This window comes from Anopheles ziemanni, chromosome 3 (assembly GCF_943734765.1).
Source record: "Anopheles ziemanni chromosome 3, idAnoZiCoDA_A2_x.2, whole genome shotgun sequence".
In the NCBI taxonomy this organism is placed as follows: Eukaryota; Metazoa; Arthropoda; class Insecta; order Diptera; family Culicidae; genus Anopheles; species Anopheles ziemanni.
The window spans coordinates 37,020,673-37,045,605 of record NC_080706.1 but is presented as its reverse complement, the minus strand read 5'-3'; the positions used below and the strand labels follow the sequence as shown (position 1 = coordinate 37,045,605).

General features: G+C 42.8%; 1 protein-coding gene across 4 annotated transcripts; it reads left to right on the top strand.

Moving 5' to 3' along the window:
* The first annotated feature begins 385 nt into the window (after positions 1–385).
* LOC131285464 (acetylcholine receptor subunit alpha-like 1) lies at positions 386–14,315 on the top strand. 4 transcript variants are annotated; one of them, XM_058314321.1, is made up of 8 exons: positions 386–574; positions 5,200–5,244; positions 11,272–11,381; positions 11,799–11,979; positions 12,072–12,532; positions 12,609–12,832; positions 12,918–13,177; positions 14,112–14,315. In XM_058314321.1, the coding sequence occupies exons 1-8, from the start codon at positions 386–388 to the stop codon at positions 14,313–14,315; spliced, it is 1,674 nt and encodes a 557-aa protein (XP_058170304.1). The 4 variants fall into 4 exon arrangements, with proteins under 4 accessions (XP_058170304.1, XP_058170305.1, XP_058170306.1 ...); XM_058314322.1 differs by having other exon boundaries at positions 12,918–13,181; positions 14,116–14,315; XM_058314323.1 differs by having other exon boundaries at positions 12,609–12,852; positions 12,980–13,177.
* The last annotated feature ends 10,618 nt before the right edge of the window (positions 14,316–24,933 follow it).

Genomic DNA, 24,933 nt, shown 5'->3' with positions numbered 1-24,933 from the left:
ACGGGTTAAACGAAATTCATGTGGTTTTGTCTTGATAATAAAACTGAAACTATGCTTTACTGTACACATTTTTCCATCAGTCGATTTAAACAGCGCGATTATTATTACTGCATTTGAATAATGAAAAAGTCTATATTTATTATAAACAAATTCTCCAGGACACCACAGAATTTCATAAATTTTACATGATTTCATATTGTTTTAAGAAATTGTATTTTAAGAGTTGTATTTCCTAGATGTTCATTTAGCTACACCTGTTAATTTGACTTCTACATCAACAATCTAATTCTTATTGTCACGTTTATTGACTGGTAGCATGCCTTTATGCAAGACACTATATTTTTCCTCATTCTAACTCTCTTTCTAGGGGTGGACCTGGCCTAAGATGGGGAGCGTGCTACTCACGGCTGTGTTCATAGCGTTACAATTTGCTACCGGCCTGGCCAACCCTGACTCAAAGCGTTTATATGACGACCTGCTGAGCAACTACAACCGACTGATACGGCCCGTGGGCAACAACTCCGATCGTCTGACAGTCAAAATGGGTCTACGACTCTCCCAGTTGATTGATGTGGTAAGTTTTCCGTTGGACCAACAGGATACTTTGCTGAAAGGGGAAATTACGACGGTAGCACCTGAGGCGGCAAGCGAAAGAGACAGTGCGTGCTGCGGACCCGTTACAGGCGCCTGCTGGTCTCCCCATTACTCAAGATACTTGCCAGGGAATTCTAGTGCAGCTGTATCTAGCGATTCATCATCATTAGCGTAATATAAGCTATGGGAACTGGATCCCAGGAAATTCGGCATCCGGAGATCCGGTGAACGTCCAGTCGATTCGGCTGAATGGACAGCATTATTTTTCATGCAACTTACTCTTGGTTACGCTGACGGTTCCGTCGTCGTAGTGGTTCGGCTTTTTTTCCCGTTCCGCACCTTTGTCTACATTTTTTCACCGAACATCATAGAACGGAAGCTGTAAGGGGTCTTCACGAGGAGGTTGTGAAGCCCGAATGCCCGTTCGGCTTACGTCATTGTCCGGTAAAGACCCACCCATGGTCAAGCCAGCCAGGCAAGGAAGCTTCCCTCATTAAGTGAAACGAGTAATTAATTAGAGGGTGGCAAAGTTTAGTTTTTAAGTATGGACATTAAAAATAATTACGCTCCTCTCGAGCGTACCAACTCTCGAGCGAAACCGATGGGAAACTGGATCCGGGCGTACAAATCGGACACATATACCGGCGCGGACCGTTCGGATGAGTAACAGATGGTACCGATATTGCCATGGACAAAGTTTGATGCTTGCTTTTGTTTCGTACCTCGGTTCGATGGAGGAACTCTGGTTGACTTTTACACCGGGTCTTCTGCTACATCCGTTGTACGAAGAGCTGGTAATTGATCAGCACACTCTTTTGGAAGTGGAAAAACTGAACAGGACGTGCATGTATGAGGGTTAAGAAATGACTCAACAATGGCACGAATTTCCTTGTGCATCGAATAGTCAATTTAATTACATTTTAGATAACTGTTTTTCGGAAGTGAGAAGTAGCAGCAAACAAAAATCTTGATGTTAGAAACATTAAAATTTTCGGAAAATCTTTTGGGGTAAGTACTGTCATAGTGTTGATAGTACCAATAGTAGTTGTATTGGAATAAAACCATAGCTCTACGACAAAATAAATACAATAGCGAAATTTGTTTGAGTATAAAATGTTTTTTGATCTTCTACGGAGTGTTCAAAACTTATAGGTCAATTTTCTATCTTTCTGTCGCGGACCCTAGTTTCCTACAGATTTCCTGAAGCCTGTAAATCACTGCAAAATGCAGTGGTCTATGAGGCTAATGCATTGCTCTATGACCAAGATGCATTGGTTAAACAGAAATGCAAATACAGTTAAAATATAATCAGTCTTATCCGTAGTTTTCTGTACTACCATTACTATTGGTACACTATACCACAACTGTAGGAACCATACCACCATTATTAGTACGTTGACTGTCAAGCGTTATGAACACATTTTTTAGTACACATCTTTTGTAATAAAATTTGTTTATAACATTTATCAAACCGACGGTTTTCGAAGGTCAAGCATATACTTAGCTTCCCAAAGAATTATTTTTCAATGATAGCATATGTTGCATTTTCATCATTTATAGGTCAAAACGATTTAAAACTAATGACAGCTGGCTATCAAAAATGATAGTTACGGTAAAAATACATGTTTTTCAGAAGAATAATGGTGTTTCAAACATGGTTTCTATAAATCTGTAAAATTTTGAGTTTTTGACATTTTTTGATGTAGTTTACACATCATATTGTGAGTGATATAAGCCACTGTTGCTACCATTACCCTTCATAGTCATTACGGAATTATTTTAGTTTAGTTTTCCGATGTTTTTAGTTCAACGATACTCGATGAACAAACCGTTACTTCGTTTCTTTAGTTTGATAGTTCTCGATATAAAATCAGCAGGCCAACAATTTTCAATCTATCGTTGTGGAATATGTCACTACTACTCTCCTTGGAGAGAGGCCAAGTTCTTCTATGGATGGCAAGCTACATCAAAGTCGAATCCACTGTTTAGCGTCTAGACAGAAGTCCCTTTTTCGGTGTGTGGAAAATAAATTTCTTTCTTGATTAATTTTGTAAAAATAGTTCGAATAATATCATTCTCTTGACTTTAGGAACTGAGTACTAAAGCAACAACAAATATTCTTGAGACCACACAAAAACACCAAAAGCATTTTAAGCAAGGTGATTTGTTTAAAATTGTTCAAAAACAGAATGAAACCTAGAATACTACTGACCCCTACTAAAAATGTTGCTTTGTCAATAACAAACCCGCGTCCGAACGGTTTACGATGCAACGTTTATCGAGTTCGCACTGTTTGTGCTGCCCAAGCGCGTCCCTTGGTTTTTGGAGTGGACAAAACAAAACACCAAACAAGGACTGAACATCGTGTCCAGCCGTCAGGAGTTTTGCGAGATGGCAATCGTCGACAGCTGGCGAAGGAATAAATTCTAAAGTGTCGCAAGGAGCGAAACCCGGGCAACAATTCCGGATTACTTCGGCATCATTGTCACCCCGCTTCGTCGGGGACGGTTTATTATTGCTGAGCCCAGCTGCCGATGAGCCGATTTTCCCAGCCTTTCCTTCCCAGGGCTCAATTCCCCCGAAGGTCCGCTCGCTCGCCAACCGGTCGTTATCGACGGTCGATACCGAAGCCGTCCCGAGTGGATCAGACCTACTTCCAACCGCGTCCCAACCACCGTCGATGCTCAATATCTTATAAATTTTAAAAACCATCGCCGGTGATTTGATTTGCAAATCAATCCGCCAGGCATTTCCACCGTAGTTCGTGTTACCGAAGCGAAAGCCTTCTCCTTACGAATGGCCTGCCGACCATAAACGGAAGGGAGGTTTTGCTTTCATTCCGTTTTTTTCACTAACCCATACTGCTGTTCCCTGTTCCGTCGGTCTTTTCGGTCAGCTCTCCCGGGGCCGCACCCTTCCTGGATCCTGCTTTACGTGCAGCCGCTCCGAACCGCAAACTCATCGCTGCTATAATATGTCTCCTCTATGGCAGCAGAATTCCGCTTCATCTGCCGTTTTCCATCGATGGCTATTCGCCTTTTGCGCTATTCCGCTGGGTCCTGTTCAATTTTCCCCACCGTCGGAGACGGGGGACGGAAGAGGTTGGGGGGGTGTAGATCGATCGGATGCTTCCGGTTCGTCGGGCGGTCAACAGATTGCCCTTTCCGCGCGCACCCTGGGACGGCGGCAAAGTGTTCAATAAAATACGAAAATCTTCCACCATTTGATGGGGCACTTCACCGCAACCGGTCGCTGGAATGTTCGGACGCGGGATGTGCTTCGGTTCGCTTTTGATGTGCGATGCATGCATAAAAGTAATTTACGGTCCCTCGCTTTGCGCTCTCTCCGTGCGCGGGGAGGGCAGAAGACGAAAAAAAAACCCGGTCGGCGCAGGGTGGGAAAGCATGTTTTAATGCCATTTTGGGTTTGTAAAGTAAAGAAATTGCATCGTTTCTAGACCCGTTTGTTTTCGCACCAATTTTCATTGCGCCGATCACGGCTCGCGTGGCCTTATTGGTTCCTGGGAAATGGGAAGCTATCAAGTGAAAACAACCACTTAAAAAAGTTAATAAGATTGAAAAGGACTAAAGGAAAGCGGGCGACGTTCGATCCAACATTTTTTTCACAAATTTTCTTACCCTGCGTTGTTCACTAAGAAGAAACCATACAATTTTTATCAGATGTAGAATTGTATTTCAAGGTCCGTTGAGAGTTCGTGTGAAGTTTGTTAAAGTATCCAATTTAAATAAAAATTGGCGACGTGTTCATTTAACAACTAAAATAAAATAAGAATCCCTTGGATGATCTTATTTACTTGCGAGGATTATTAAACTTTTTCCCAAACAATTGTATTATTCATTCTTGACGTTGCGAGTCCATCTTCTGGAACATTTCTTTTTTGTTTCGCTGTCACTTACACTGCACCGAGAAAACAAATTGGAAAGTCCTTCCCACTTTAGTAACGCACTCATCCTTGGGAGGAATTTTCTTTCATTTCACCTCTGCTGACCCGTGCCTGCCTTGCCGCAAACTTTCTCGATTTTTCCTCACTTTAGAAGCCAAAAGACACCGACCGTTCCGAATGCTCGAATAAATTAAGCCCTTTCGAATTCGATCCACTCGATTGCTCGAGAGCGGGAAAGTCTCCGGTGTTTCTTTTGGTTTTTTTCTACCAAACCTTTGCCACGTGCGAAACCGGTCCGGGACGAGCGTGGGAGAGTAGTGTGGTAGTTCGGGGATTGATTTACTACCGAATACCGTAGCCCCAAAACCCAATCCGTCTCGGGCGGTGAAAACATTCCAACCGTCCTCCAATTGGAGTTCGTCAATTTGTATGCTAATGATTGGAAAGTGAATTATAAAGAAATTTACCAAAACCAAACTTCGTGTCGATCGAAGGCGACCGAACTTTTTGGCTCGCCGGTCGTCCGCAAACTAAGACCATTTTCGTCCCGTTCGACCTTCCTACTCCCCCTCATTTTTATGTGCACTGCGGGCAATATTACGCAAATATATCTTCGGTAGAGCTGGAGATCTCCCAAAACGAATCACCATCGCAGTGAACCTTTCTCTCACGACGTTCTCTTTTTATTCCTGTCTTTTCAGAATCTTAAAAATCAAATTATGACAACAAACGTGTGGGTAGAACAGGTAAGTTTACTTTGGCATATTGCGCCGATGGAGGCGAAGGAAACTATTTGCCTTTCTCAAAACTTTTTCCCATTCCCTTCTTATGTTTGTAAATCGTTCGTGAATGGTCATGCTTGACTGCTTTTGATTGCTCTTTATTTATGCGCAAATTTTATTTGACTAAGAATGACAGACTCGTGTGCGTGCTTAACACGCTGGACACGTTCTTGCATTGGCACGTTAACTTTTACTCGAAATGTCTCACAATTCAAACTTGCCAAAAAGTATCAGCTGCAAAATGCTCAGCGGACATCCTTCGAAGAATAAATCCCGACAGTTGGGATTCGTCGCTCGCATCATCCGGCTGTAATCGTCCAAAAGTCCGTCCTTTAAAGGGTATCTAAGAAACGGGACGAAGCGGAGACAGATGGAATAAATTCGTCCGGCAAATGAAATATAGACTGCTCCGTCGGCAAGATGCTCACGTGAAAATGACCCGCAGTATATCAACCGTCATCGACCGTCCCTTGGGTGGTAGAAGGTTGCGTGCCTCGCAAATCGAACGCAGCAAGCACTCCTTCATGTGGAAGCCGAAGCTGAAATAGACACGAACGGAAAAGGGGTAGAGCCCAGTGACTGGGAAGGTGATTTTTCTTGCCGACAGACAACTCACAAGCTAGGGATCGTCGTCTCGAGGTGGTCGTAGAGGCTGCGCCGGTCTCGATAGTGATGGAAATGTTCCCACCCACGGTGGTGACTAATGTTGAGATGGTCGGCCGCGGCCCAGAAGGATAGTTCCTCGTCACCTTCGTCGAGCACTTTACCCTTCGCCAGCGATCGCACCCGCCTGATGGATGATGGGTTGTGATAGTACAGCCGATCGTTTCCGGTTGTCTCCCACAGTTTGCTTTTCCACCATTGGTACGCACCGGGACGCACCGAGTAGAGAGGCTTTTGGGCCGTACTGGTGGGTGCGTAGTGGATGGGTGCCCAGTCGGTCCGATCATTGCTCCAGCTGGGTGGAACCCATGTGTTCGGGTGCTTTGCTAGATATTGGTTCACTTCCTGCTCCGAGAGCTCGTGAGCTGAGGACAGCGTAGTGGACGGTTTTGGCGTAGTCGTGGTTTCACTGGGGTACATTGCTACCGTTCCCAGCCGGAGAGAGGTCGCGTGGTACAGGTAGTCTGGCAGTGGGTGGTACATGTCCATTTCGCCCACCAGGTTGTAACCTCGCGGTGTCGAGAACATGGACCCTTTACCTCCAGATATGGTAACCTACGAACGATATACTTTATCAATGATTCGAGTTCGTAGCGTTTAGCTTAGATCACAGAATTATTGATTACAATAAAATTAGCTCCCGGAGGAAACAACAAGAATCGTTTCTTTCTAGACAATACACGCTGTTGGCTGGTCGATGAAGAGGTCTCATTCCTCCAACCTTCCAACTCACGGCACAGGAACACTGCCATCAGCAACCCGACGAAAATCGTTCGTCCAAAAAACATTTCGAGCTGAGGAAGAACGGTTCGTGACTGACAGCAAGTGTGAACACATTTGTTCTTGTCCCGCATTACGAACTGAAGAACTGGAAGAAAAACAAACATCAACTGGTGGGAGTTCACACTGTTTATTAAAAGAATTGACAACACGCGGCAACCGATTGTCATTCAAATTACTAGGCAACCGGTAATGTTCGGTGAAAGTTATCTCTTCCGTTAGGAAAATTTAAGTTTAGGTAAATATGAACTCATTCTCTGGTTGCTAGTTTTAAATTTTGAGTATAAGTTCAGTAGGTAAAGTAGAAATACGGTTTAATCTAAATATATTTATTTGACCACTCCAAAGGTTATTTCGTTGTTAGTTTGCTTTGAGGGTTTGACAACATGTAAATACTTCAACAGAATAAAGATGAGCTTCATTATGCTAGGACAGTTTAACATGAAATTTTCGGAAAAAAAATTATGCGACATGTTATCAATTAATCTTTGTTTATTACTTAAACTTTCAAAAGATTTTAAAAGCAATTTGAATAAGTTGTAAAAGAAAAAATCAAATATTTTATTGACTTGAACCAGATTTTGTGAATTCTAGATTACAGTTCGGATAAATAACTCGCCCATGAACATAAAAGTTGCAAATGTTTTGAGGAAAAAGGGACGAGAATGAAGGGCTGATGTTATACAAAAATATTTTTAAACACGAAAAAATAGTGAAATGAGTACCCTACGTGTGCAGAAAAGTAACACAGTTTCGCAGATCAAACAAATTTTGATCAGATGTTCAACGTATTATGCCTCTTAATGAATTATCTCCATAATTTCTAGTTCAGGAAGTGTAAAAGTTGAGGTTGTTCTTCAAGCGCTTGAATTTCTCATTTTGAAAGTGTACCGTATAGTTGTTTGTAAATAGATCTCCCATTCAATTACAAATAGGTAACCTTTTTCATATGTATTCATTTCATTTATCAATGATGCCTAACCCTGCAATAAACGTTTGTGCATCAACGCTTTGTTGGAACTTTTGGCTCCGTTCCAGAAACGCAACGCTTTCTAGGAAGCTATCGCAGGTCAACCGGACTATAAAGAGCACACACATATACCATCAAAATTAATGGCAAACATTCAAATATCAAACAAACGATAAAAAAGCCTTTAACTGCAGTTCGATACGTACAGCGAGGCCCAAAGCAGTTCGGTTCGTCGTTTGCGCAATTTAAAGGCTCAAACACTATTGTGCCAAAATATAATTTTGTAAGCGTTACTCGGACGGGGGTTGAGAGAAAAACGCATCATCCCGTAATGATCACGCACTGGGTGGTGGGCCGATGTTACATGGTAGGGATGGAAAAAAAAATTAAAAGTGTACCCAAAAACATAATGCTCGAGGGAACGGGTAAAGACAATGGCGGATGGCAAATAAAATACATGACGCAGGCTTCCGAACGCCATCAGGCCAATCGACAAAAGGCGGTGGTGTTAAATGGGGGTCGGCGGGGAGGCGAGTAAGTACATGAATGATACCGAAAAGCGATCCGAACGGGCTGCAAGCCATTAAAATGCAATAAACAGCGCCCATCCGGTGTCGTTAGCCTCGACCCCGGAGCCTTACCGCTTCGGCAAACAACCGTTCAGCAAACTCGAGCCATGCCCGTCGACCAGCGGACGCATGCCAATGCAGCACAACAGCACGACCGCAAGGGTCGCAACAGTAAACATTGCACAAATTTACGAGTCCGCCGGGCGATTCCTCTCAGCCCGCCGTGGTTTGTTTGTTTGGGTTCGAGGCACAGTGAAACGGGAACAGCTGCCATCATAAACGGGAAGCGGAGCCAAAAGTGCGTGGGACTCCCGGGGAACTCGTTCCGTTCGCGCCATTGCACGGACCGTTGCCGTTGATGGTTCACTGTTTCCGTCCACTCGCCGTTACGCTGCATTACGTCGAATCGGTTGGGAGATGGCTGCAGATGTCCCAAGTCCTGAAAATGCTCATCCATTGGCGTTCGGCGGTTGACATCGTGATCCCGGCTTTCGACGAACACATGCATGCCGCCCATAGTGGCCACAGTTGGCAACTGGGACTCATGGCGTAGGTAAATGCGATCGATTCCGGTTCACTCGTTTGCGGTTGATCACTTCCGGCGCGACCGGAAGGCAACCGCAGCAACGTCAATCAGCTGCTTCGTTCAACCGAAGAGGAACCTTCTTTACCTCGACTTGTGGCTTGCCTTTGCAACTGCTCCCCGCTACTTGACGTTTAATTTTCTTCTCTCCAACTGCTTCCCAATCCGACGGCATGCACTACTGCTTGGAGATCCTTCGAGTCTCCATCGCATTGATCTCCCGAGCTCGGGATGCTAAACACAAGAGTCAACCGCGTGCAGTGGCACAAACAATTCATAATTGAGCTGTCACCGGCAGTAAGACCGGTGACCACATGAAAGCTCCCAGATCTGGTTGACAACGGTTACGCTGTGTAGCTGCGGGTTCGGCTAGCACGCTCCGCTTTAAGCGTCAGAGAGGTGTCTCGTGAAGGCATAAGATAACAGAGGTAATCTAGCAGCATGAATGCATAAAGTCATTAGTGCGACTTTACTTTCAAACTGATACGACAAAACGTCCGAAGGGTGCCGAAATGCCTTCGACAAAAGAGAATTTGAAATAAATCAAGGATCAATAGCGAATTAGCCACACTGCGTTTGATAGTAGGGAGAAATATCGAAATATCGTCTATACTTTGCCAATAAGATTGGAATGTTTGTGTCTTACCTTGGTGTCTAGTTGAGAAAAATAAGAATACTGTACTGAATAATGAGAGCCAATTAAGCATTATCATTATTTCTTGCGTTTATATTATTTTAACTAAAGAGTAATCTGATGAAAATGGAAAAAGGGCTGGAATTGTTTCAAATAATCTCCATGTTGATGACAACGTATACTTTTTAAAGTTTGCAAAGCAAGAACGCTCGAGGTTTTATTTTTAAATTTCATTTCATTTCATCTATATTTAACAATGTTCGCCCTGTGGGATTTTAGTTTAATATTTTCTTCTAAGTTCTTTGAGTTTTCCTTAAGTTTAATGTTAAAACTAAAACTAAATAACAAACGAAAAAAGGGAAAGTAAAATCTTGCACGGGGCGGATTTTAGACTTTGCAGAAAATGCAGGTACATCGAGTGGCTATAAATATATACAAATACTATAAATATATATAAATACGATAGATACATATAACAGACAAAATAATACATCTAGAGGTTATGTAATGTCACGAATGGAAACAAGGCAAGGTTGACACTGCTGACATTCGTCAACAAGCCGGCGCAAACTACGATGTAGTTACACCGATTACACCGATTAAGGATTACGCCTACCCAAGGTAGGAGTATAAAAGCGGGATAATTCTAAAGGCAAACACCATTCAAGTTGTAAATCGATCGCCAAATAAAGCACTAAATTTGTGGCGCATCTACAAGCGACCAACATTTACTTTCGCGTAAAACGATTTGCAACAGTCTTGTTGTTTTGTTCAGGAGTTAAAGAATATAAAGAATAAGAAAGAATAAATAACAACAATAATAACATTATAGAGCTATATGTTGGAAAAGGGAAAAACAATTCTTTGCGTATTCGTATTTGATTTTTCTATTTGCTCAAATCGAAGACTAAGAGTTTTAAACTGTGATGAAAATGATCGATTCTCCATTTACTACAACAATTGCATCCTAGATCATACGTCTTCCGGTCTCCCATTTCTGTGATCCATGCAAGAACATTGTTTCTTAAAATAATTTGTTGCCTTCTGGAAACGTCGCTTTTTGATTAGAGCTTTAATTGTAGCTTTTATTCTATAGTCGCCGAGAACAGTGAAAACTTATAGCTGTTTTACCCTTTTCATTATGATGAAAAGATGAAAAATTGCTTAACTCGTAAAATTCTATCTTTATTTAATTTTACTGTTGATATATAATTTTAAATTATCACATGTGGACTTCTTTTCACGTCAACTTCAGTTTTGCGAATGCTCGTATTCAATTAAAAGAAATCATTTTTATTTGTTATCGCTTCATGCTTATATTGCTTGTTTATAAAAACTTCCATGCTTTTAAAAACATATTGCTAGTTAAAAATTGGGTTTGTTCTTTCCGAATTTATCAATGTAATGAATAGCACAATTAGTTTGTCTTCCGCTGAAACCCCACTCAACTCAATCTTAACGTTAAAAACGTAAAATTTTCTCCTTTAGTTACGAGTAAAACATTTTCACCGAAAACATGTAAAATAGATGGACAAATTGAAAGCTCCACCTGCCAGCTGCTCAACGACTACGATATGCCTAAATAATTGACTTTCCCTTGCATGTGTCCCAAAATCCCACTTAGTGCTGTGAATTGGAAATAGGCGCCCCTGGTTACTGCAAAAGATTAATCGAACCCATTTGCGCTCCTAATGCGCGCCTATTTGTGTGTCTGCGCCTGACAAACGCTGACTGTGCCTTCGCCAAACACTCACATCTTTTCCCGCCCTCTTGCCTTCGCTTTGCTTCGCAGGAATGGAACGATTACAAGCTCAAATGGAATCCAGATGATTACGGCGGCGTGGACACCCTTCACGTCCCATCCGAACACATTTGGCTGCCAGATATAGTGTTGTATAATAAGTAAGTGTCGATTTGTCGTTCTCGATGCGGGAACCCGGGCTCGAGGGGATGGGTTAAGGATGGCGTTTTTGTGTCGTCGGTGGGTCGTGGGAAAGTAGTTGATTTATGGGAAAAGCCCGTCGTCGGCACCGGTCACTGACAGGTGAACGATGCCCGGGCGATGGTGCAACCGGTGTGAATTTCCATCCAGACTCTCTCTTGGCAAAAGCCAGGCGTTACAAGAGTTCCGAATGGTGGAGTTTTTCAAGCACCACTAGAGGCCACGCCATCCACCGGCCGAATGTGTGCGTGTCCTGTGTGCCTTTGTGACACTGACAAACTCATCAAGCCGGGAAAAGCCTTCCACATTTTAACCCCGTTTTTCATAAAATGTTCACTCTTTCACTCTCTTCCTCTCCACGCGCGTACGGACTCCAGTGCGGACGGTAACTATGAGGTGACAATAATGACAAAAGCAATTTTACATCATACGGGTAAAGTAGTATGGAAACCACCTGCCATTTATAAATCATTTTGTGAAATCGATGTTGAGTATTTTCCATTTGACGAGCAAACATGCTTTATGAAATTCGGATCCTGGACATACGATGGTTACATGGTAAGTGTCGAGTGGCTCTCGCCAATATTGACATTCGATTTTCCCCTCCCCCCATCTATCCATCTCATGGTGCCACCCTCCCTCTCCCACAGGTCGACCTTCGGCATCTCCAGCAGACACCGGACTCGGACAACATCGACATCGGCATCGATCTGCAAGATTACTATATATCAGTTGAATGGGACATTATGAAGGTGCCTGCCGTTAGGAATGAAAAATTTTATAGTTGTTGTGAAGAACCATATCCGGATATTATATTTAACATAACGTTAAGGCGAAAGACACTTTTCTACACCGTAAACTTAATCATACCTTGCGTTGGGATATCGTTCCTTTCCGTGCTGGTGTTTTATTTGCCGAGTGACTCCGGCGAGAAGATATCATTATGTATAAGTATACTGCTCTCGCTCACCGTGTTTTTTCTGCTGCTTGCTGAAATCATTCCTCCGACGTCGCTTACGGTGCCGCTGCTCGGCAAGTATCTGCTGTTCACGATGATGCTCGTCACGCTGTCGGTCGTCGTCACGATCGCCGTACTGAACGTTAATTTTAGGTGAGCAAACGGCGGGACGGATCCACATCCCGGCCAGGATGTTAACGACTACCGCTTTTTACTTTGCCCTCGCCAGGTCACCCGTTACGCACAAGATGGCACCGTGGGTGCATCGAGTTTTTATAGAACTACTGCCTAAGGTTTTATGCATAGAGCGGCCCAAGAAGGACGACGATCCATCCGAGAACGAAGATCAAACGCCAACCGACGTGCTGACGGACGTGTTCCAGGTGCCGCCGGATGTGGAGAAGTATGTCGGCTTCTGCGGGAAGGAGTACGCCACGGACTTTGACATCCCCGGTAGGTTCCCTTGGCCACTTGCATGCAGCAACTGTTGGCATGATCTGATTTCTAACCAACGTTTCCGGTGTCCGTTGTTCTGTAGCACTGCCACCATCCCGGTTCGATGTGGCCGCGTCGGGCGGCGTCGGACCATGCTTCGGCGAGCCGCCGCTGCCAGCACTGCCACTGCCGGGCGGGGACGACGATCTGTTCAGCCCGACCGGCAACGGGGACATGAGCCCGACCTGCTGCGGCGATCTCAGCCCGACCTTCGAGAAGCCGCTGCTGCGCGAAATGGAGAAAACCATCGAGGCCTCGCGATTCGTCGCGCAGCACGTTAGGAATAAGGATAAGTTCGAAAGTGTAAGTTACAACTGCGAAAACTATGCTTCATTAATATGTCATTATTTTAACTGATCACGAAAAATTGGTTTTTATCTTATCTGTTTACTTAATGCCATTCAATTTTAACTAAATATGTAATTAATTTAATTTTCCTTACATGCTATGCTATGCCAAGTGCAAATACAATATGTTCACAAAGGTCACATAATGTCCAACAAACTAGTAAATAAAAAAGCTTGTTAGATTGTCTTTTTTCTCATGCTAAACGATTTGTCGAGTAATAAGAAAAAAATAGCTAAAAGAAAATAATCTACTGAATTTAAACAAATTTGAAGAACAACTCATGAAAGCAGGTGAACAAAATTCATGGCATACGAAATATGATTTTGATTTTACTGCCTGGTTTATTTTATATTATAAAAATAATTTGCGTTTTAATTCTTCAAAATGTATGAATATTTTGCAAAAAAAACATAAATGCCTCTCTAAAATAATATAAGTTAAACATACAGATTAAACCAAATATATCAATACTTCTGAGGCTTGAAGTTATTGGCTCTTAGTTTCGTCTTGGGGATTTATAATGTACCCACATTCTCTATTGAAATATGTTTTAAGATTTGTTTTGAATTCCTGAACTGAGATTACATATTTGTTTTGTGGAGGAAAGTCTTATGGCAGTTTCATAAAACCATTTTGGACAATAAAACTTGAACTTTAAAATCTTCCGACCTATCTTTAATCCAATGTAATCTTTCGTGATCTCGAACATTGAAAAAATTCACGTGACGTAGTTCATTTAATTATTTAGCTAGTGTTTGTTTTACGATAATTAGTATTAGATTTCAGATACAATAAAGTAATTCTAAAGCAGGAACGAGGAAAAAGCTAGGTATTTGTGAAAAATAATAACCCGACCCCCTCTGTTGCTTGCTTATTTTTTTCCCTGCAGATAGAAGAAGACTGGAAATACGTGGCGCTCGTGCTCGACCGCCTGTTTCTCTGGATATTCACGATAGCGTGCGTGATGGGCACGGCGCTCATCATCCTGCAGGCCCCGAGCCTCTACGACACCACGCAACCGATCGACGCGATGTACTCGAAGATCGCCAAGAAGAAGATGGAGCTGCTCAAAATGGGCAGCGAGAATGTATAGCATCCGCCCGGGTTCGCATCCGCCGTTTGGAAGTACATTCTGAACTGGATGCGAACCCTGGTCAATGAGGATGACCACTAAACGCTAATCAAGTCGCGTTCCTACCCCCCAGCAGGGGAAAGTCAAACAAAACAGCCAAACCAAAACAACACCGCAAAACCGCTACCATCCGGAAACGTCAACACTCGCACACACTGACACAAATGCACACACGTACAATAGACAACGAAATGGCCACGGTTAGCGTGGTCTGCTCCAGTGAAACGCCCTCGCCGGTCTCCGATAGATCTTATCTACGTGAGTTACACTTTTGTTACTGTCACATTCGTTAATGTTAGTGTAAGGGTATGCAGGGGGATAGGGGAGGACGGGCGATATAAGGGTACGAGGGAGCCTGATGCGGTAGCGGGTCGCTCCCTGGTGCATCCTTTAACCGATCCCGATCGGGATAAGCAACTCGCTCGACAAACACATTTACTCACGCGAATGCGACGGACGGATGCTTTCGATTCTTTTTATGCAAATCAGCGTCGATTGGGACATTAAGGCAAAGGGAAGACAAGAAATGTCCTAGTCCTCGTGGCTCCCAGTCTCCCGTAACGAATCCCCATGCAGCAACGGAGCGTTCGCCAGCGTTCGCCAGCAAGCAAGTGTCAATAACAATCAAATTAAGGTTAATGAAAACGGGGGCATCGTGCAGTCCGCTCGTTTATAAAGTATCGTACTGGGATAGAGAGAGAGAGAGAGAAAGATAGAGAGAGCGAGCGCTAGCGGAGGCGCCAAAACCGACCGCAGAAGTGATGAAAGTGTGGACTTTTTAGGTTGTTTGTTTTGTTGCTTTTAATTTACTCGAGAGTGCCAACCGCCAACTCATTGGAAGTTGCGAGCTCTCGACGTTAATTGCATCCCACGGGGGAAGCGAATGAGAATTAAGGGTAGAAATGTGAAGCCCCGTGAAGGAGCAGTAGTTTCTCCGAGCTAATGGTTCCGCACTCTAAGGAAATAAGACACTTGACGTGAAGAAGCGATAAAGAGATAGAGATGGAGTCGTTTTCATGGCGCACGTTCTACAAGACACGGCGATGTGTTGTGCAGGCGATAATAAGTAGTAAAATTTAACCCCGAAAGGAAACTGCAAATGGCCGCCCTCTTGCCACCGCAGCAAAAGGGGTGTTGTGATCTTCCCAAGATCGTTACAGTTTAATCAAGCCATCTGGCTGTCACACAGCGGCCCGACGGATTTGAACATCTTGTAGTTTATTTTTATACATATAAACACCTTCGTTATGGGACGGCATACACTTATATTCGATTGCTCTTCTTCGGAGGGTCTCGGTCCGTTCGAGCTCCCCGCGTGTTCTACGATCGAGTTCTGGCACCAAGTTAGTTGGCTTTCGAAATGTTGGGCCACGAATTCACCACTCCACCAACCGTTTCGAAGGTTTTATTGTTCCGTGCACATTATACGTAGAGAAACACACAAGAGTAACAATCCCCGGAGGAGACAAGGGTTGGGAAATATTTTTAAAAAAAATGTGACACTCGCGGCACTAACACACACACACTATAACTTTCAACTGCTTACCCCAAGTTCGCGTCTCAGAGTGCAAGCCGTGAAAACAAGTAGCAACGTTTTGTACTAGTTTAGCTAAATAAACAATTTTTTAACGATGTAAAAGCATGCCTGTTGGCTAGAGTTTGCCAACATATTCCGTTTCGATCGTTTCGGGGTGGCGCGAGCAATCCGGAGAATTGTTGCTTTATCCCTTTGTACAGCTCCGTTGACCGCAGAGGGTTAGCGTTTGTTATAGGTTGAGTTCTAGTTAAACGAAATAAGGGAAGGCGTGAAAGTGACGATGGAACGACATCGAGAACCGAACGGGGGCGATGGACATTGTTCTGGGAGGCAGTTGTTTTAGTGGATTATGTTTTTCTCGTCCACCTAAGGTGGTTCACCGGGAAACTCTTTTGGTTCCACACCGACAGGCAGGACGGGGGAGGGGCAAATAAAAAAGCAAGAGAGGAGCACGGTACTGGTGTGCGCGTAGACTCCTATCGCAATCTAGTGTAATCGACGATGGAATTAATGAGAAAATAAAAAATAAAAACAATCAGCATGAATTGGTCTGATAATGAAGTGTCTTAACTACAGGAAATTCTACCAAAATTCCCGATCATATAAATGAAAAAACCAAAACACATGCAACCTAACGAAGATGTGCAACGTTTGCAGGGCGACAGCCAATAGGAAGTGCTGAGGCAGTAGGAGACGATAGAGAAGCATACCATGCATGTTCCCCGTGCGATGGACGCCGAATGGGAGGCGTACCACTTGCGAAGCGTTAGTACATAGTATATGCACTTATAAATAATCATTCACCCAGCATTACATTCATAGTGACATTCATTCGCATCTTCAAACGGGCAATACGTTTGAGAAGGGCGGGAAAGTTGTATAAATCGGTAAGCATTTTAAAAACCGCGGCCAGTAAGTGTAGCAAAATTACAGAAGAAAGTCATATTCCTGGGCGCCGATGATGGCGTCATCGGTCTATGCCCGGGAAGGGGACAAGCGTTCCTCCTTCCAACTGCGTATGAGTGAAATAATCAAAACAAAACAAAAAAATTAAAAACTGACGTAACCCCTATGAAGGTACGGCGACCTGCATTCTTTCAGGACCTGTAAATTCAAACAGTGTGTAGCTTTAGGAAAAGTCAGCAATGGATTGCAAGCAAAAAAAAAAAACAAATAAAAAAAGCCACACATAAAAGGCCACCATTTTGTGGGGATGGGGACGATGGGTGGAAGAAAATTGCATCGAACGCAGCAGGCCAAAACCGGGACACTCACTGCTGAACCCACAGACAAGTTAATACATCCTATTGTACTGTTAGATAAACATTTTTTACTCAGCCGAACTAGCTAAGTCGAAATAACGGTACTTAAGTATGGCTATAGTGACATGTGTATGTATTTTATATTAGCAAAAGTAAAACCGGGAGGCGGTCCGATAGCAAATGGGTTTGGGACTTTTGTTACAGCGCTGCACACATCGACACACAGATGCACCCGTACACAGATCCGCAGCGAAGCGGGCAGGTGAGGGCACGTATACATATAGGGACAGAACACTGCAAAGCGTGTGGTATGAAGTAACTTTTTTCCTACAACAGCTAAATGTAACCGTAGTTAGAATTTGTATCAGCTGCGTACGCCACCGCGCACTCAAACAAGCGTGCAAGGGCTGGACTCATCAAAAAGGTTGGTGAAATATTGCAACACTGTGTTTGAGCGATCAAACGGCGCCCACTCCGGGCCGGAAGGGTGCGCAACATACTAGCTTAACACTTATCATATAGACAGTACTAACGAGACAGCGTGACAGTTTGGAAAAAAAGATAACCGCAAATCTGCACCTACCCTACTCGATGTCCTGCGAGTGGGGATACTTATGAAAAAGAGGTTCGCCACTCGTTGATGTACAACTTCTTCCATTGCACCACTGACATTCCGTTATAAGCATCCGGAATCCTCCTTGGTACGTGGAGAGGCGGCAAAACAACCTGTGAACGGTTCGTAAAACTTCGGCGGGTCTGCCACTTTCAAGACTTCCTAGGTACCACGAACTCCTGACTAGGGTAGCCCAGAACCGGATAACTTCCCGTCGGCATTAACTCATGTCACGAGACTTTGATACTTTACAAACAAAATAAAAAAGTAAACAGAAACACTTCTCATAGTTAACAAAAAAACAAACAAACAAACAAACAAAACGAACAAATAAACAAAACTGGCAAGCAAGCTGGGCAATAGTGAATCACACGTTTGACAGGAAAAAGGCGATAAAAATAATTATTGGTTACTAATGGAACTGTACAATTGATGAAATTCCGTAGGCAATCACAATCCTGGTCGTGGAGGGAAGGGGAAGAGGGGCGTATGTGAAACACAAATGTGAAATTATAAAGTTACATGCTACATACATAGTACCACTCGACTACACACAACATAATAAAGGCATCAAGGAACATCTACAAACAAAGAATTATTTCAACAATGTATTTTTTCGACATTTTCTACTCACAAACAGTTTCTTGTACTCTTTTCTTTCAAGTTGACTATAAACTAAAAGAATATGTTTTCTTAACTAGAATTTTTTTTCTTTGATTTAGAAGCTAATCTGACCCAAGCAAAGCAACTTATGTGTGTGCGTGTGTGTGGTTTGTACTGTATAATTTCACAGTTCAGTTGTTAAACACATGCAGGTAAACAAATAAACTCAGTCACGAAGAGGCGTAAGGAATTGTAAATACAACCAATTCAAACTACAAAAACTCTGAACCGATGCCCTGACTGTTGTTTCTGTGGCGCTATTAAATATAAAATTACTCTAAACAAAAACTCATTAATCCTAACTATAATACAATCAGTGGAAACAAAAACATAAACAAACTGTAACAAGGAGAGGAAGGAAGTATTTCAGAATCATAAACACAAACGCATAAAAAGCAATTGACTACACGGAAAAACAGAATACACACGCAATGAAAGAACGAAACATTAAAATGTGCTCAAAGTTAACATGTATAATAAACAAGGTAAACCATTTAAACTAACGATACATAAAAGCTTACAAACTAATGTGCATGGTGGCGGATTGGGTGATAGAGGCTAAAGAAAAGAAAAAGAAGATGATGAAGCAGAAGAAAACTAAACCGATAGATAGAAGTTAGTCAAATAAATCGAGTCACGAGGATATTTATTTAATTTTCTATCGTACCATACCGAGAACTAGGTTGAGGAATACACTAGCCAAGTTATTAATGCAGAAGCAAAGGCTCATGTAAAAAATCACACATAGGGAAACAGGAACAAACTCCTTGATACTTGATTGTTAAAGCATCACATTCGCGTCACGTGGTTGGGTTAATGGGTAGAATGTTTGTTGAAACTATTTGGGACTTGTTTTATTGCGCTGAACGCTATTTCAGTTGCTCCAGAGCGAATAGCTAATAGAAGGTTAAATTACGATGACTTGTGTGTAGTTTTGCGTGAGTAGATTTCCGTTTTAGGAGATGTTGATTTCTTTTTCATTTAAATGTTAGTTAAATTGTTGGAATACGTAGTCATGGCAGATTTATTGTTTGATACAAATAAAAGAGTTCTCGCGTTGTGAAGCAGTGCTTGATCCTTGCTGGTAGGAGTAAAATTGAAATATATATCCAAAATACAGATTTATTATCGGTTTTAAAAATCGTCAAGGTGAAAGCGTTTCAAATCATGCTATTGTTTGTAAACGTTTCACTCACAGAATAACCAACATACATTATTCATTTGCCTTAGTTAGCAAAATTGCAATAAGTAAAGTTGAAAACCAACTGCGTAGAAATACGAGATGGTTTGAAAAAACAAGCTTTCCATTAAGTTGTCCGAAAGCAACCACTATTGATCGGTGTTACGAAACAAAATAAAACTCGATTGGATAAATGAAGCTGTGCGGTGTGTACGTTTGCACTTCTTGTTCTGTCGTACCGTGTCGTGATGTTGGCTGCAAACATGACATCCAGAACAGCACCGCAGAACTGCTGACTACCGTGTAACTAACCGGGGAGTGCAACCGACTGGCGGCGGCGGCAACATTTAAACAAAATATACAATCAGTGAGAATGAGTTATGATTGGCAACTTCAGTCAACATTGGATTTCGTGTCAGCAATGCTGGCCATCGTAGCTGAGTGCGAACGATGTACCAGTGATTAAGTTTGTTTTTCTGTGCGGTTAGTGCTTGAGTCAATATTGTTCAGTTTTTAAGTATTCATAGATAGTTCAATCAATTCACTTCAAAAATGACACCTAATTGTGATACGATCTGTTGGTTCATTTTAACTCACTGGAACACGATTGTTTTACGAGACACAGAATGTTGAATAATCGTCAAATGGCCATACTATTAAGTTTACATTAAAAAATACAAAGCCAAGCTTATTTCCATTCAAGGATGGTTCAAGATAAATAATCGGAATAATCATTTGAAATCACACACGTGTGCCACACATTTCACCCTACATTAATCACCCCCAGTTCCACAAATACACTTTCACAACCCGTGATAGACATAATCTCACTGCGTAAGGCGAAACGAAGAATAATAGAAAACCAACCAATGATAAACTTTAACGTGATCGTGTGTATCGGATTACCAGATGAGCGAAGAACTAAAGAGGCAAAACAAAAATCGTAACTTTTGAACATTATGGCATGACCCTGATTTCAAATCGAGTGTCTTCCAGTCACATGTCGTGCATTTGGCTTTTATCCAAGTTGAAGAGAATGAATTAATGTTGCGCGTTGCAAAGGAAAGCTAAACTAAAGCGCTACGGTCGAAAGCAGCATGAGATGAGGGTTTTTGCTGAGCGGAATTCGAATGCGGTAAGGAGCATGGTGTAGCAGTCGAAGGAAGGAAATTTAGTAAGCCAGGACGAAAAGTAAGTAAAAGTGCGCCCTGAAACTCAGCACGTCGGTTGGCAGCGTACGCGTGCGAAGTTCCCCGACGCTCTTCTCGCTCAAGTGCATGCAAAATGGCCGCCCAGACGAGTGCAACGGGGTGGGCAAACACAAACTCCCAGACTTGGTAGCTGTACGCTTCTACGTAATGACAAATATACAAATAAGATAAGGGTGACATTTCGTAATCATATCCAAACATCCAACAGTTCCAGTGCCGTTGAAGGAATAAAAAATACGAGAAAAAAGGGAGGCCCGTTTCATAGAAACCCAATTTTTTTCTATTACCTCTTTGGAACAGGTACTTTTATTTAATTTTGATTAGAAGGGCCGCGACGAGTGCGAATTCCAAAATGAATTTAGTTTCTGTGAAATCGAAAAAGCGAATTAAACAAAATCAACCCATCTGTCCTGGAACAGCAGTTGATTAGATTTTTACCCTCCGAGTTAATCCGTAATCGCAAAAGCGGGACATAAGAGGCTAAAACAAAACCGAAAGAATCACCGTCTGAATGGCAAAAGTTTCGTACAATGCAACCAGCTTTATCGCATTCGAGCAGTTGGGATATTTAGAAGAATGAAATTCGATCCCTCTGAAAAGGTTTTCTTCGCCCGGGGATGGCAGTTGCTCAAAGCGCTTCCGCGGAGTCTCCGTGGTCGTGGCGGAAACGGGACAGTGTGGTACACTCAAACGGACGGTACGGAAGGGCGGAGGTGCGAGAGGAAATTGGAAAACGAAGCGAATCGTCGTCAATTTTAATTTCCGACACGCGATCATGAAACCCATAGCATGAAACGGTCCCCGGCAATAGCCCGACCCGGAAACCGGAAAGATATTTCCTGGGTGATTTCTTTTTTTTTTCTTTGCTTCCTCTTCCTCCTGGCATGGACATTTCTGCTCATGCAAAAGCCGCATAATAGCATTAAAGCGCGTTGCCCTGGACGTGCAGTGGACGTCGGTGAAGTGATGAGCAAAGGGCATGACAGTTTTAACCCGGCATTTATGCAGATTGGTGACACGAAAAATAGGGCCTCAATTGGGCATGCAAATTTGGGGCCGACCTTTTGGAAAACATGCGTTTTTCAACATGCAACTTATGAAGCTTTTTGTCAATATGACGAATTAATTATTTTAAAATTGAAAATTTTTGGAGGAAGTTGAAATTTTCTTAAAAATAAACTGATGCTTTGTGAAGCTCTATTTAAACACACATCCCGGCTATTAATAACTAAAACAACACTGTAAAAATTGGCGAAAAATGTCGTCAAAAACATGTTGACTTTTACTTCGCACACTTCCTGTTTTACCCAAACATATGCCAGCATCCTTTTGAATACAGGTGGTCAAAAAAGTCCACCAAACAGCAGCATGGCCTGAAAGAATTTTCAACGCAATTTATTGCTTTCCCTCTCTCGGTATACTTTCACACGACAAAGGAATTACGGCACCGCAGGGTGAAAGCATAACATGGGGAAGGCATTTTTTATTCTTTCCCGGAAGCAAAGGTTCCTTGGATTGTGGCATGCGTGGTAGTATCCAATCCCACCGCCTTCCTCCACATTCTATCCCCGAAGCCCAAAAACCAATCTGTCAAATCATCAACAATCCAGCGCACTCTGTCTTACTTTATCCTTTCGCTCGCCACGCTCCGCCGGAATGGTTCGCCTGGTCGTTTCGTCCCGTTCCGACCGGAGGCAAGACCGGGCGCACGACCCACTGCACGCCAGGGCAGTGCCAGCGTTCCGCCGGGACAATGATGTTTACCGAACTAACTGACTCCAACGGGGCATGAAAATCTGCTGCTAGAAAAGCATTTTTGCTGTTCGATCGAGGATTGCAGGCGGCGGCGGCATTCCGTCAGTGGGTTGAGCCGCCTGGCGCACCAGTTGAACGGGTTGGGGTGGACTTATAAGACATTGTATGGCAGGGTTTTCCCTTTCTCAGATCGCTTCGGTAGACTTTTTTCTCCGTTCCCATCCGTTGCTTCTCTCTAAGACCTCTGGTTGGTGTGCTGTCTGAAGAAGAAATTCAATCAGTGATGCCCAAATAAACCCCGCGGCCTGAGGTTCAATAGTTTCCAAAAACGGATGGAATTATTTGCCACAAAACGACGGGCTTTCTCCTGCATTGCTATGGAGAGGCAAGGATTCGTTCCAGGGAAATAAATGGTGAGTTATATTTACTCTGCCCACATTCCTTGAACGGTACCACTTTGGTTGTATACGATACGAGCCCGATTTGCCGTGTGCGTCATTCGGATCGGATCACAATTTCGAAAAATTTCAACACTTTACTTATTATCAGAGAGTTGAAACATCAAAATGTGGTTTTGGTTGCCTTTTATCTGTTTTGGATAAAAACATATTCGTTAAATAATTTAGTACAGCAAATTAATGAATGTAAAATGCACCATCATTTTGAAAATATTGCTTTTTATTTCCAGCACCTTTGGATTCAGGACCGGCAATTAATTCTTTAAGTTGATTCGTTTTGAGTTGATCTTGACCTCCGTAAAATAGTTTACAAAATAAACAAGGTTCAACCCCATTTATTCCACTTTTCGCGTCCCGAGAGTTCACCACCCATAAGTTTTCCCTTGGATCACACCCTCCGCCCATCAAGGGAGGAGCGAGATGGGGCAATTTTCTGCTCAAACAATCATTTGCTCAAGTGTGGAATAGCATCTCGTTCACTCGAGCATTCCGGGTGATTTCGGTTTGTTTGAAAGATTTCAGTCGCTTCACCTTTTCATCGCGCGCTATTGCACCGTTCCGTTCGTGGTTGGTTCCTGCCCCGGAAGTGGCCACTTCGTAACTGAATGGAATATTCATTGGAATAAAAAGCAAAAAGTCTAGGAAAAAACAAACGGACCGGCTGGGATTGGTGAACCGTGGCGGAATTGGAACTAATTAACTAGAAAGCTTCTCGTTTGCCAATCGGCTGCTTTCAGCGCTGGGAAAAAGTAAAATTCAACCAATATAAAAATGATGGGTTTTGGTGTTTGTTGGTGCTCTCGTTCAATGAGGGTTTTTTTGGGAAAATGATAGACTTCCAAGAACGCTATTTCAGTATTTACATTGATGATTCAAGCGTAAAAACTGGATCATTTAAAGCAGCATGATCTCATGTTTTCATCTGCGATCACTTGGCAAGAACCTGATTATATAAAAGTATAACTCAATTTTCAGCCAAAAACTTCAAGAGAGGAATTCGACTACATTTGTTCGAATTCAGCATACGTTTGTTAATTGGCTTGACCCGGAAATTGTTACTTGTATGTTTAGTAAATTGTACAAAATAGAACAGAGACTGGAACTTAACGAAAATAGGTTATTTCATTCAAATAATGTCGTTTAATTGCACGCACTTGAGCGATGAAAGAGTGTCAAGCTGAAGGGCAGCACCGTACAACCATAACATGGAAAAACGGATACAAGGAAAACGAACCGAAGTTGAACATCCTTCCCATTGTTGTGTTATTCTCAATTTCTACACACAACACAGTCCAAAAGCTAAAGCCAGTTATTTGGAGAGTGTCACTTGGGCATCGTAAAAAGGAAAACAGGAAGGTGAACATATGTTTAATCAAACAGAATAAAAAGTAAATAAAATATCTGGCAATCGAAGGTTGTTTGAACTAGTACAGTAAATTCACAATACTCCAGGCAGCAAAAAAGGTGAACGTTGGTCTCCCAATAGGTGAGCTAAGCATGTGTACCACACTTTCCATCCTGTATATAGTGAATACCTCCTAAGGAAGCGCGGTTCGGTGCAATTATGAGGAAGAAGAAAATCTCACTTTCCAAAAGATCAACTAGCGCACGGCTCGCAGCACCAGTGTCCGTTTGTTTAGTGCATCAACAATCAATTCACGGTGACCGCTCGGACCGGGAATTTCTCGCCGAAGTTTCCCGATCCGGTTGGAGCACCGGTGTTGTTTTTCGTACTGTTTGTGTTATGCTTTGCGCAGCTTCGTTGGTCAGCCTGTTGATTAGACAATCGCTTAGAGAGTAAAACTTCGGCACCGGCAACGGAATGCGCTGTAGTGAAGCAATCCAGTACAAGAAAATTCGTAGCATCATTCGATATTTGGTTGTCTGTTTTTCCTCCCTC